The sequence below is a fragment of the Vombatus ursinus genome, unplaced genomic scaffold, assembly GCF_900497805.2.
Source record: "Vombatus ursinus unplaced genomic scaffold, bare-nosed wombat genome assembly UNPS02014799.1, whole genome shotgun sequence".
Lineage (NCBI taxonomy): Eukaryota > Metazoa > Chordata > Mammalia > Diprotodontia > Vombatidae > Vombatus > Vombatus ursinus.
In genome coordinates this window covers 53,045,306-53,060,257 of record NW_020954577.1, presented here as the reverse complement: position 1 = coordinate 53,060,257, position 14,952 = coordinate 53,045,306, and the positions used below count along the sequence as shown (strand labels likewise).

At 39.8% G+C, this 14,952-nt stretch overlaps 1 protein-coding gene across 4 annotated transcripts in view; it reads right to left on the bottom strand.

Annotated features, from left to right (window-relative positions):
* Nucleotides 1-14,952, bottom strand: part of LOC114050461 (hyccin-like) — a 114,483-nt gene that overhangs the window by 51,550 nt on the left and 47,981 nt on the right. For 3 of the 4 annotated variants that reach the window (XM_027872174.1, XM_027872171.1, XM_027872173.1), the window contains exon 2: nucleotides 12,137-12,215. In XM_027872174.1, the coding sequence (XP_027727975.1) occupies nucleotides 12,137-12,187 (51 nt within the window). In that variant the 5' untranslated portion in view covers nucleotides 12,188-12,215. Of the gene's footprint in view, nucleotides 1-2,001; nucleotides 2,023-12,136; nucleotides 12,216-14,952 lie in introns of those variants that run through there. The other variant, XM_027872175.1, reaches the window with a different exon arrangement.

Genomic DNA, 14,952 nt, shown 5'->3' with positions numbered 1-14,952 from the left:
AAAAAAAAACAACTAATCATTTATTTTTACACGTATTACCTCAACCTTCCACTGGTCCCAGCTATCTGAACAATTTAAAAAAACAAACAAAAAAAAACAACACTCCTTGCAACAAACACATATAGTCCAGCAAAATAAATCTGCACATTTCCCCAGTTTTTCCTACGGTTTTTCTTTTGCAGTAACCAATGTAAAAGGCAAGAAATTGGCACTTTGATTATTTCTGAAAATTAACAATTTTCCTGGAATTTTCTACCCTTATTGGCTCAGAATGAATGTAAATAGCAATTATTTCTGTTTTGGACAGAAACCCTGAGGTTCTTCCCCTCCCAGATCTATTTTTTTTTTTTAAAGGGGCCACTCTTTGCTTCACTTCTTATTAAGCCTTAATCACTGAATAGGCTTTGTCTCAGTCAAACCAAAACCTGTTAAAGACATTGGTTTGAAAAGGCCAGGGTCCCCCACTATATCCTGGGCCATCTCTAGTCTTCCCGGACCCAGATGGCTCTGGAGGAGAGAGTGAGGCTGGTGACTCTGCACAGCCCTCTCTCATTGAAATCGAATTCACTTGTATGTCATGGCATCACTTCCCTGACATCCTGTCCTCTTCCAGATCAAAGAACAGACAGCCAGAGGCTGGAAAGGGAAGGTGGAGCTGGGCAGTGCAAGGGTTTTCATGATTTACGAGTTGGCATGTGATTCTGGAGGCAGCAGAGAGTCACTAGAGCCTGCTGAGTAGGGAAATGAAGAGGTGAGACCAATTCTGGTAGCTGTGGGGAACACAGGAAAGAAAAAGGAGACACAGCCAGGGAGGCCAATCAGTGGGAAATTCAGGGGTCTGGGAGGAGGTGAAGAAGGCCTGAATCGGTGGCAATGTGAGTGGAGAGAAGGGGACAGATAAGAGAGCTGCTGTGGAGGGGAAAGGGAGAGACGTGACATTGGACAGGCGGTGTGAGGGACAGTGACAAGTCAAGGGCCCCCACAAGGCTACAAGTGGGGAGTGACGTCAGTGGGCATGCAGATGCCCCTCAGACAGCCCAGCCTTTTAGCTTCATCAATTCCCTCAGTTCCCTTAACCCATCTATCTCCTCCATCTCAGTCACTCCCAGGGACAGTTGGTCACAGCTTATGTCTTACTATTGTCCACAACTGCGTTTCTTCTGTGATCCTAAACTCTGAAATCTCCCTGTCTGTATATAGCCTCCTGTCTGCCATCTACTCGTCCCCTACCTTGTTTTCCCTGAACCTCTTCTCCCTTCTTATGGTGATCTCCAGTCCCTCCATCTCTCCTTCTCCAGTTTCATTTTCCTCCCTTTATTCTCTCCTTATAACTGACCAACCCAACTCTGTACTATCCTTCCCCAAAGCATCAGTAGGAATTTCTTCCTCTCCCCCTTTCTCTTACCTCAATTTCTTCTGAGGGAAAAATAAACTGACAGGCCCAGGACAGAAAGAAGCCCTCTAACAGTGATCCACAACCCCCAAAAGTGGCCCAGGCATGGTAGCCAGGAGCACTATACGATGACCTCAGACGGCTCTACTGGGGCCTCCGGGGGAATGGGGCAGATTGACACCCATAACCATTTAACTGTGCAGGTCCAGGGCAGGGCCCAGCTCCTCTAAGAAATGAGGTCATGGTGTACAGCTATAGTCAGAGCACATTGCAACACAAAGTAGCTACAGAAGGTCAAACACAAGTAATCTCAATAAGAGAAATAAAGGTCAAAGATTACACTAACTAGTAAGAACTAAACTTAAATTTTAAATGAAGCTGCCATTTTTAACACATTATTAATATGCAACAATAGTTTGGTGTCTATAAGAGAGAACTTCTAAACTAAAAATTACTGTTCCTAGAATGAAAAACTTGGAAACCGAATGTATAAAGAAGGTGAGACACAACTTCTGAAAGGCTGTAAATCACACACTCTACTCATCTATCGGAGTCAGGGTCAGGTATCCAGTACCCACTCCTCATGCCATCATGGGGAAAGGACTTACTCCACAGAACGAATGTGGCCTGAAGGGTGTAAAAGGAGACCACTTCTGCCCTCCAGAACGCAGAGCATCCTATTTCCTGAGGTAATTGAGGGCTAGAATCTTGTTCACTAGGATGAGTCCAGGACAGATGAGTAGTGTCTGAGAACCAAAGGAGAGAATGAATCCTAGTTTTCAATTATTTGTATTAATAGTTGCTTCTGTTGTTATGAAAATAGATGAATAGATGGCCGTGTTGAAGTTTGCTAATGTGACCATTCCAATAAACAGGAAAATCCTCTAACTAGGCTGACAGTCCACTGCACAAACAGAGCACTTGCAGGCAATCTGTACCATGTTAGCTAATGCCAAGAAATCGTAATTCAGTTACACGTTAAGCACTCCTGAAGTGGAAAATAAAAACCAACCATATCTATAACAACATAGAACATGTTTATATATATATATATATATATATATATATATATGTGTGTGTGTGTGTGTGTGTATACATACATATATATATACATATATACACACATAGACACACACATATATAATATAAAAATAAAGTGGAGGCATATATAAGATTTTGCTAAGCAACTAAAAATATAGACAAACTCTTAACTCCAGGACTGTGTATGACATTCTAGACTCTCCACCTACAACCAGGGCATAACTCAGGGAAGATACGCTTCAGAACTTGGATGAGTCTGTGACCTTACCCATCTGACACAGACCACTGTCTACCCAGCCCCGGTGCCTGTCCTCCCAGATATCCTCCATAGGAATTTCACCCTAATGTGCCAGATCTTTCCTCTTGATCTGCGAGGCCAAACTCAAATGGAAGCAGGGGGCTACTAACCCATACAGATGGATCCCTTCGGGTACACTGACTTAGAAAACCACATGGTAACATATCTATATATTTTTTATTATTTTATTTATTTTATTAAAATCTTCCCAATTCCATTTTGATCTAGTTCAAGCCAGCACTGCAGAGTGTTGGGGGCCACCTGTCGATTGTGTGTGAGTACCAATGGAAGCACACAGGCTGTCCATCAATTATCAGTTTGGTAGCAAAATGGTAGCCCATTTTCTCCCCTTCAGTTTCATTTCTCTGATGAGATCCTTTATATAGCTTCTCATATATGATCCTTTGTGTGTAGTGTGCCCATGCCCACCATGTGCCTCTCCACTGCTCCTTGAGCAACCCTCAACTTTCATTCTTAGGAAGCTATGACTTCGTGCTTCAAAGACACAGCATCACCGGAAGAATACTGTTAAAAAGATGGGCCTTTCAAAGAAGAAACAAAGCTATCACTCTTTGCAGATGATGGTATACTTAGAGAATCTTAGAGAATCAAGTAAAAAACTATTTGAAATAAACAACTTTAGCAAAATTGCAGGATATAAAATAAAACTACATAAATCATCAGCATTTCTATATATTACTAACAAAAGCCCAACAGCAAGAGATAGAAAGAAAAATTCCATTTAAAGTTACTATATACATTATAAAATATTTGGGAGTCTACTGGCCAAGACAAACCCAGGAACTATATGAACACAATTACAAAACACTTTTCACACAAATAAAGTCAGATCTAAATAACTGGGAAAATATCAGTTGCTCATGGGTAGGCCCACCTAATAAAAAATGACAATTCTACCTAAATTAATTTACTTATTCAGTGCCATACCAATCAAAGTACCGAAAATATTTTATAGGTCTAGAAAAAATGATAACAAAATTCATCTGGAAGAACAAAAGGTCCAGAATATTGAGGGAATTAATGAAAAGAAATACAAGGGAAGGTAGCCTAGCCATACCAATTCATAAATTACATACGTATAAATTATACATATAATGTATAAATTATAAAGCAATCATCAAAACTAGTTGGTACTGGCTAAGAAATAGAGTGGTATATCAGTGTAACAGGTTAGGTACACAAGACACAGTAGTCAATGACCACAGTAATCTACTGTTTGATAAACCCAAAGACTCCAGCTTCTGAGAAAAGAACTCACTATTTGACAAATGGTATGGCAGAAACTAGGCATAGACCAACATCTTACACCCTAAACCAAGATAAAATCAAAATTGGTACATGATTTAGATAGAAAGACAGATACTATAAGCAAACTAGGAGAGCAAGGAATAGTTTACCTGTCACATTTATGGAGAAGGGAAGAATTTATGGCCAAACAAGAGATAAAGAACACTATGAAATGCAAAATAGATGACTTTCATTACATTAAATTGAAAAGCTTTTGCACAGACAAAGCCAATGCAACCAAGATTAGAAGGGAAGCAGAAAGCTATGAAACATTTTTTACAACCAGTGTCTCTGATAAAGGCCTCATTTCTAAAATATATAGAGAACCAAGTCAAATTTATGAGAATACAAGTCATTCTCTAACTGATAAATGGTCAAAGGATATGAACAGGCAGTTTTCAGATGAAGAAATTAAAGTTATCTATGGTCATACAAAAAAAATGCTCCAAATCACTATTGATTAGAGAAATGCAAATCAAAATGACTCTGAGGTACCACATCACACCTATCAGATTGGCTAACATGACAAAACAGGAAAATGATAAATGTTGGAGAAGATATGGGAAAATTGGAACACTAATACATTGTTGGTGGAGTTGTGAACTGCTCCAACCATTCTGGAGAGCAATTTGGAACTATGCTCAAAGGGCTATAAAACTGTGCATACCCTTTGACCCAGCAATACCACTCCTAGGTCTGTATCCCAAAGAGATCACAAAAAATGGAACAGGACTCACATGTACAAAAATATTTATAGCAGCTCTTTTTGTAGTGGTCAAGAATTGGAAGCTGAGGGGATACCCATCAATTGGGGAACGGCTGAGCAAGTTGGGGTATATGAATGTAATGGAATACTATTGTTCCATAAGAAATGATGAGCAGGCAGACTTCAGAAAAACCTGGAAAGACTTACACGAACTGATGCTGAGTGAAGTGAGCAGAACCAGGAGAACATTGAACACAGTAACAGCAACATTGTGTGATGACTAACTTTGATAGACTTAGCTCTTCTCAGCAACGCAAGGATCCAAAAGACTCATGATGGAAAACGATATCCACATCCAGAAAAAGAACTATGGAGTCTGAATGCAGATGGAAGCCGACTATTTGCTCTCTCTTTTTTTTTGTTTGTTTTGTTTTGTTTCTTTTCTTGTGGTTTTTCCCTTTGGTTCTAATTCTTCTTTACAACATGACTAATGTGAAAATATGTTTAATATGAATGGATATGTTGAACCTATATCAGATTGCACACCATCTTGGGGAGGGAGAGGGAGAAAATTTAGAACTCAAAATCTTATGGAGGTGAATGCTGAAAACTAAAAATAAATTAATTAATTAAAAAAAAAAGATGGGCCCTTGTTTCAGAGAGAAGCACAAGGTGACCAAAAATAACTCACAGTTTTCCAAAGGCAATCCAAGCCCACTATCCTCCTCCTGCTCAATTCTGGTCCCAGCTCTTTTTCCAGCTGCAGTGTTCACGCAGGATACACATACAATTGGACCAGCTCTACAGAATACTTATTACCAACTAGACAACAGACCCTCTGCGTGTACTGGTGTTTTCCTGTGCAGTTAGAGGTAGGTGAGCCTAATCCTCTTTAGTAAATCTGGCTTTGTAATCTTCTGGGGCTTGATGCAAAGAGCACGATGAATCTGCAAGTAAGAGAAAATGGAAGACCTCACCCTTCAGAGGGAATCCGTCTTCCGTCTGGACATTGTCTGACCATCCATCATGACAAAGGCAAATACTTTTGTCAAACATACATCTTTCTGTTACATGTCTCATTTCATACTAATAATCAAAAGGATGAACTCAGTTATCTCTCTGATATATCTTCCAAGGAGTCTTATTTATTTTGGCATATGCACAAGAAAAACTTTGCTAGAAGAGAGCCTAAAAGGTGGTGTTTTGCTTTGAATCAGATGGGTTGTTTTTTTTTCTTTTTCTTTTAATTTTTTTTTTATTTTTAACAAGTGTTTTTAAAACTCTGGGTTACAAATTTTCTCCCTCATTCCCTCCCCACCCACCCTCACCGAAAAGGCAAGCATCTCGATACAGGTTATAGATGTGTAATCATGCAAAACACTTCCATAGTAGTCCTGTTGTAAAAAACTAAGTATATTTCCCTTCATCCCATCCTATCCCCCATTTATTCTATTCTTTCTTTTGACCCGGTCCCTCCTCAGAAGTGTTTGCTTTTGATTATCCCCTCCCTCAATCTGCCTTCCCCTCTATCAACCCCCTGCTCTCTTGTCCCCTTCCCCCCCACCTTCCTGCAGAGTAAGATAGATTTCCATACCCCATTGTGTATGTTATTCCCTCCTTAAGCCAAATCCCATGAGAATAAGATTCACTCATTCCCTCTCACCTTCCCCCATCTCCCCTCCAATGTAAAAGTCCCTTCTTGTCTGTTTCATGTGAGATATTTTACCTCATTCCACTTCTCCCTTTCTCCTTCTCCCAGTATAATCCTCTCCCACCCCTTAACTTTATTTTTCAGATATCCCTTCATCCTCAACTCACCCTGTGTCCTCTATCTATCTATACAAACATATAATTTTTTCCCTCCCACTACCCCAATACTGACAAAGGACTCATGAGTTACAAATATCATCCTTCCCTGCAGGAATGTAAACAGCTCAACCTCAATAAGTCTCTTATGATTTCTCTTTCCTGTTTACCTCTTCCATGTTTCACTTGAGTCTTGTATTTGAAGGTCAAATTTCCTATTCAGCTCTGGTCTTTTCCACAGGAATGCTTGAAAGTCCTCTATTTCATTGAATGACCATTTTTTACCCTGAAGGATTATACTCAGTTTTGTGGGGTAGGTGATTCTAGGTTGTAGTCCTAATTCCTTTGCCCTCCGGAATATCATACTCCATGCCCTCCGGACCCTTAATGTAGAAGCTGCTAAATCTTGTGTTATCCTGACGGTGTTTCCACAATACTTGAATTGTTTCCTTCTGGCTGCTTGCAATATCTTCTCCCTGACCTGGGAATTCTGGAATTTGGCTACAACATTCCTAGGAGTTTTCCTTTGGGGATCTCTTTCAGGAGGTGATCAGTGGATTCTTTCAATTTCTATTTTGCCCTCTGGTTCTAAAATATCAGGGCAGTTTTCCTTGATAATTTCTTGAAAGATGATGTCTAGGCTCTTTTTTTTTTATCGTGGCTTTCAGATAGTCCAATAATTTTTAAGTTCTCTCTCCTGGATCTATTATCCTGGTCAGTTGTTTTTCCAATGAGATATTTCACATTCTCTTTTATTTTTTCATTCTTTTTGATTAGTGTTACAGTGACTTGATTTCTCGAATTGTCCCTCTCTTCCAATTTCTCCATTCTAATTTTTAAAGAAATATTTTCTTCAGTAAGCTTTTGGACTTCCTTTTCCACCTGGCTAAGTTTGCTTTTAAGGGCATTCTTCTCTTCATTGGCTTTTTGGACCTCTTTTGCCATTTGGGTTAGGCTATTTTTTAAGGTGTTATTTTCTTCAGTATTTTTTTGGGCCTCCTTTAGCAACACTCTCAGTTTTTCCTCTACTTCTTTTACTTGCTTCTCAAAATCCTTTTTGAGCTCTTCTATGGCCTGGGACCAATTCATATTTTTCTTGGAGGCTTTGGATGTAGAAGCTTTGGCTTCATTGTCTTCTTCCGGTTGTATGTTTTGATCTTCTTTGTCATCAAAGTAAGATAATATAGTCTGACTCTTTTTGTACTGCTTGCTCATGATGCTGGCCAATTACTTGAGTTATAAACTCTTTGTTAAGGTAGCAATCTGTTTCCAATGTGGAGACTGTACTGTCCCAAGCTTCAGGGGTTTTGTGCAGCTGTGTTCAGAAATACTTCTAGGGACCTGTAAATTTTCAGTTCTTCCAAGGTGGTATGATCAAGGGCGAGGTGTTTACTCCTTTCCTGGCCTGTGCTCTGGTCTACGAGCACTCTTTTCTGTGTTGGAACTATGAGGAAAGTTTCCTCTCCACAGCCACTACAAGCTCCACCAGACCAGCGCTTCTCCTCACCCTAGGTCCACCACCCAGAACTGTGACTGAGATCCAAGCATGGGCAAAGCAAGAGAATCCTGCACCAGCAGAGAGTTTCCTGCAATCCCCTTCTGATCAGCCACTCAATTCCCCCTCTGTCTGTGGCCAGAAGCTCAGGAGGGCTGCTGCCCTGATGGCACGCTCGGGACTTGTGGCTGAGACCTAGCTCCTTCTCTCACTGTAGTCACAGACTTTTCCCACTGACCTTCTAAGTTGTCTTTGGCGTTCCTGGGTTGAGAAGTCTGGAAACCGCCACAGCTCCCGGTGATTCAGCCCTCTGAGGCCTACTCCAGCGTTGCTGTGGCCTGCCTGCCCACACCAAACTGGGATCCTCTCCCAGCCTGGCACGATATACCTTTCTGATCAACCATTCAGGCTGTCTTGGACTGGAAATTTGTTTCACTCTGTCTTTTTGTGGGTTCTGCTGCTTTAGAATTTGTTTAGAGCCATTTTTTATAGGTATTTGGAGGGGTTTGGGGGAGAGCTCAAGCAAGTCACTGCTTTTACTCCGCCATCTTGGCTCTGCCCCCCTGTTGTTTTTTTTCTACACACAATAACTAATTTTTCTCCAATTTCTTCTTGTTCTTTTAATAAGTTTTTATTGCTATTTTATGTTTCCTATATCACTATAGTTATCCTAAGTATACCTCCCCCTCCCTGAGAGCCATTTTATATGACAAATTATATTTTTTAAGAGATAAAAATCAGCACAACTGATCAATTCATTGAAAAAGTCTGAAAATGTGGGCTCATGTGAATCTCCCTCCACAAAGGGGTAGGCTGAAGATGTCTTCGCATCTCTCTCCATTGGAGTCCTGCTGGATCTTTATAATTGTGCTACCTTTACTGGTGATTCTTTGGTGTGCCACTGCTCTTTCCATTTGTGTTGTTGTAATCACTGTGCAGACAGAGATCTTTCCAGACTTCTTCGTATTCATCACACACATCCTTTCTTACAGCACAATTATCTTCCGTCGTGTCCGTGTACCACAATTTCTCTAGTCACTCCCCAATCGAGGGGCATAAAACTCTGTTTCAAAGTCTTTGCCACCACAAAAAGTGCTGCTATGAATGTCTTGGATTATAGGAGACTTTTTTTTATTGACGGCCTCCTTGAGGTAATGAGCCCAGTAAGAGTCAAAGGATATGAACATTTTAGTCACTTTATTTGCATAGTTCTAAACTGTTTTCCAAAATGGCCACACCATTTCACAGCCCCACTGAAGATGTATCAGTGTGCCTATCCTTCCCTAACCCCTCCAACATTGACTGTTGCCATTTTTTGTCATTTTGACCAATTTGCAGGGGGTGAGATGAAACCTCAGGGCTATTTCGATTTGTATTTCTCTTAGTAATTTGAATAATTTTTTCATGTAATTATGAATACTTTGCAGTTCTTTTGTTGATTTACTGACATGCTTTGACCATATATCTATTGGATAATGGCTATTAGATATATAAATACACACACATTGTTTATACATCTTAGATACCAAATTCTTTTCAGAAAAATTTGATAAAGATTTTTCCCCCATTTAATCACATCCCTTCTTATCCTAGCCATTATCCTCAATGCATTAATACTGTTTGGGCAGAAGAGTTTCTGTTCCAAATAATCAAAGTTACCTATTTTATCTTTTGTAATTGCTTCTATCCCTTATTTGGTTAAGAATATATCTCCTATCCATAGCTGTGAGAGGTATATATGTTTCTTTCCTAATTTTTTTACAGTATGATCTTTAATATTAAGGTCACATATTCATTTAGAATGTATTGTGGAGAGGGGTAGGAGGTGTTGGTCTAAGCATAATTTCTGCCAGACTACTTTCTAGTTTTCCTAGAAGTTTTGATCAAATAGGAAGTTTTACCCTAGGTAACTCATGTTTTCCACTTTACCAAACATTGGGTTCTTGAGTTCTTTTTTTTCCTGACCCTTCCTTGTCTAGTCTGTTCTATTGCTCTATTTCTCTGTTCTTTAGCCAATACCAGATGGTTTTGATAACTGCTGCTTTATAATATAGTATGAGGTGTGGAGGTGTGAGTTCTGCTTTTTACTTACTTTTTTTCCTCACTGCCCTTGAGATTCTAGATCTTTTATCGTTTTGTGAAGTATTCCTTTGGTCATTTGATTGGTATAGCATTAAATGTGTAAATTAAGTTCAGCAGTTCTGTCATTTTTATTATATTGTCACAGCCTAGCCATGAGCACTGAATATTCCTCCACCTATGCTCTTTAATTCTTTAAGAAGCACTTTGTATTTGAATCTACACAAGTCTTTTAGGTGCTTAGGGAGGTTGATTCCCAGATATTTTATGCATTTTGTAGTTATTTGGAATGGAATTTCCTTTTCTATTATTGCTTCTTGTGTTTTGTTATTATTATATAGAAATGCTATTGATTTTTGAGGATTTAATTTGTAGCCTGCAACTTTGCTGAATGTGGGGGTGGGTTTTGCTGTAAACATGGGTCATGTCCTTTGGTCTGCTAGTCCAGTCTGGCTGCCAGTAGCCTGTTGGGTGAGGGAGAGGTGATGAGTGAGCTTAGAGCCTGTGAGCATCAGTTCATAAGTTTGAAGGGGTTTTTTGGGTTCTGCATATCTCAGACAATGGAAACAGCTGAAGTTGCTTTATCTTTAGTGCATAATTTCTTTACTAGAGAGGTTTGAGAGGCCAGAGGAAAGAGAAGAAATTTAGTTTCTCACATGACCCAGAAGTTGCAATAGACTCACCTTCTTGTTTGGTCCCCCACCCCCCATCCTCCTCCATAAGATTCCAAAACAAGTGTATATTCTGAACTGGTGTTATCCTCAGCGGCCAGATGTTTCCATTTGGCTGAGAGATTAAGCATTTCCTTGCTGGGAGAGTTTCAAGATAATTTTGGTCTACTCTTTATGTCAAGTGGTTAAAATCCCTTAGGAAACAGTGATAATATGTGCTGGTCTACTCTTTTATTCATTTCTCATTTTTTGGCAGCAACAGCTCATTCAAATAGGTCAAGATAGTTTTCTCAATTGAATGCTAAACTTCTTCATTCTTAATCTTTCTTCTAATTTGTTTATTGATTTTGATCTTTTTATTAACAAAGGCCTTCATTTTCTACTGACTGCACTCTTGGACTTCATCATGGTCTCAAGAAATTCGTTATTCTGCAAGATCACATCAACTCTGAAACCTCCATGCCACCCACTCCCCACTCCCTGCCCCAGGCTCCTCCCCATCCTCCATTTAGGAAGGTCATGGGAGCAAGTCATCTCATTTCCTGCCTCACTAAACTCCTTTGGATTTCATTATAGTCCATGCAATCTCTCACTCACCTTGTTTTTATGTGTTGTTTTCTTCCCTTAGCTTGGTAGCTCCTTGAAGGCAAGGACTCTCTTTGTATCCCCAGCACTTAGCACTGAGCCTGGTACATAGTCAGTGCTGAATAAATGTTTACTGACTATTGTTGACTATTGACTTACTTATGAAGATCTATGTTGCAATCACGGGCAAAACACATCCTCTACAGTTGGTTCTACTCGTGTGTGTGTGTGTGTGTGTGTGTGTGTGTGTGTGTGTGTGTGTGTGTTTACATAAATATATATATTGATTGATCACTGTGCTTACTGTACAGACATAGCAATTAGATTTAGAGAACATGGCTTGATAGGAAGGAGGGCAAGGGAAGTAGGTGACTTATTAAAAGAGGAAAAGGTTAAGTATCAGAGAGAAAACAGGTAGAAGGAAGAGGGAGCTATTTCTATTGTTGTATTGCTAGTAACATCGCAGGAGTTTATCTATAGAATTAACAGGACTGTAGATGATACTTCCTCATCGTTGTGGATTATTGCTAGCATTAGCATAATACTGGTATGAGTAGGAGAAAAGTGACGCAAATCAACTTATTTTGAATCAGAAGGGGGGGAAAAATCCAAACAATTGTTCATAGGAATTTTCTAGGCACACTCATGATTTGGACAGATAATTCGTTTTGCTAACATCACAAGCAAAATTTAATTTAATTTGGAATAAGGTTTATTTCTAGTATGTTTACATTATTACACAGTAAAACATTACCTTGAATTCTGACAACCATTCCTCCACAACCCCTTTCTCTGTCGTCAACATCTTTCCACATCTGTTCAAAGCCTTTCACCTAAAATGAATGGACAAAATTGTTAAAATTGAGTGTTTTCCTTATAGCCAACTGACAGTAGAAACTGTACAATTTAAGTTATCTAATTTCAATAATTATATCATGTTATTAAATAAAATTACTTGATCCTTATTGACTTTCTACTTCTCAGCCAGAAACTTTGCCCTGGAGGTTTCAGCCCTTTAATCTCCTGAACTTCTGCCCTTCCTCTACTATCCCATCTCAGCTGGTGACTATACCACCTGGTCCACTATTTCAGGCAGGTCTCAGCCATAGTTGACTTTATTACCCACTTCCTCCCCGATCATCTTTTCCATTGAGTCATCAACTATCTTCCCATCCAGGTTATCCATCCCGTTCATCACCTCCAGTTTGAGAACCATGATCAAATCAACTCTGCTACTAGTCCTGGAGGGGTAGTACATCAAAGGCCTTCCCTATGCCCCACCACACACACAATCCCTTGAACTTTCTGATCAGTTCTCCAATGCAGGCATCACTTCCTTATGCATGTAGTTTCCCTCATTAGGATACAAATTATTTTGGAGTAGGGATTATCTTTACTGTTTATTTGTATTTCCTGAGCTTAGCATAGTCCTTGGCACACAATAACACTTAAGACAAGTTTTTTTTCATGTATTCACTATTAAGATCAATGTATATATACAAGACAGAAAATGTTAGGATCCTGACAAAAGCATCACAGTCACCATGCATAAAATGACTGCAAAATTTTTCAGTCAGCTTCAGTAATAACAGCTGCAAGTCATATTAGACATTTGTTTTCCCTTGATAACAATTTTAAAATTCCAGAATTAATTGGAAATTTAATGGAAATGGTAAGGGAAAAACACTAGAAGTACAAATGTATAAAAAGAAAAACATTCATACAAAGTTGATTTTGAACCAAGTACTAATTAAATTTAACATATTTTAAAAATAATATTTTAGTCCTTTGTGGCAGTGAAAACATCTTGAAAAACACTTTAAGAGTACTCTACAAAAAGACGAAGGACTTCCAGGACCAGCAGTTATGAGTTATCTCTTGCCACATATGGGCCTCAATACCACTGTTCCCTATATTTGAAGCCATCTTTCCATGAACATTGTATCTGGGGGACAGTATGTTCCACAATTGGGGGGAGAATGTCTTGTACCAACTGTTCTTCCTATGCCATCCTAGTCAATGCTTGTTTGCTAAAAGCTATGTAAAAGTACTGGATTCTGGTTAAAGAGAAGAATACTGGTTAGGGCTTATGAGCTTACAAGTGTTAGAAGTATAGCCACAGGGTTATCCCTAGAATCCAAGGGTGGCTACTATGCTCTGGGGTTCCAGCCTGGGAGTATAAATGCAAGCTCCAAGAATAACCCAGAGAGAGCTGTTAAATAGTTAAAACTCTGGAGGAAGACTGCTAAAAGTAGAGAGGAAAAAATCTAAAACAAACAATTTTTTGGAAAAATTTCTATTCAATTCCTTTAAAAAATGTAATAGACTTTGATTTTGATTAGCAAAAAGTAAATTTAATATGGAGAAATAGTTACCTGGAGATATGGGGGTGGGATGCAATATCAGGTGCATGAACTTCACAAAGTTCTATTTTCCCAGAGACTAGCAAGACCAGTCTATGAGAAGAACTTACACAGCAGTTGTATAGGGGTAAAGAAAGGCACCAGAGATCATAACAAACTTTGAAGAAAAGTACTTATCATATGGATGAATTCATGAAAAGGTGTTATTAAGAGTTTACTGAATGTGCCAGGAACTGTGCTAAGTGAGGGCGATGGAAAGAAAGGCAAGAGTAGTCCCTACCCTCCAGGAACTTACTATCTAATGGGAAAGACAACATGAAAGTGACCGTGTGCAGGAAGGACCAACACAAGCTATAAGAGCAATAACCTCTGAGGGCAGACACTGGCATATTGGATAGGAGTGCAGCTGAGACTTGAGAAATAAGGAGAAGAGGGTTAGACTTGCAAGCATGGGGGAGGACAGGAGGGAGGACGGCCAGCAAAAAGGCCCAGAGTCGGGGTAGCAAGCGTCATTTGTGAGGAACAGGGAAGAAGCAAACGTCACTGGGTTGCAGAACACGTAGAGGGGAGTGAAAGAGAAGATTGGAACGGTTGGAGTGGGCCAGGTTATGAAGGGCTTTAAAAGCCAAAGAGAAGCTTTCTATTTGATTCTGGAGGCAAGAAGGAACCACTTCAGTTTACTGACGAGGCGGACGGCATGGTCAAACCTGTACTTTAGGAACATCGCTTTGATGGCTAGGCAGGCACACCTACCGGCAACTATTGCAATGGCTCGGGCATGAGGTGATAAGCCTCTGCACCAGGGTAGGGGCTGTGTCAGAGGACAGAGTGGGGAATACACCAGAAATTTACAGAAGTCCCATCAACAAGATTCATCAATATATTGGATGGGGGGGGGCAGCAAAAAATATGAGGAATTGAGAACGGCACCTGGGTTGGGAGCCTAGGTGACTGGGAAGATGGTGTCCTTGACAGGAACAGGGAAGTCAAAACGAGGAGAAAGTTTGAAGGCAAAGATAATGAGTTCAGTTTTGGCCATGTTGAATTTAAGATGTGTATGGGATAAGATGTGTATGTGCAGCTAGGTGGTGCAGTGGATAGAGCAATGGGCCCAGAGTCAGGAAGATTTGAATTCAAATCCAGCCTCAGACATTTACTAGCTGTGTGACCCTGGGCAAGTCACTTAAACCCCTATTTGCCTCACTTC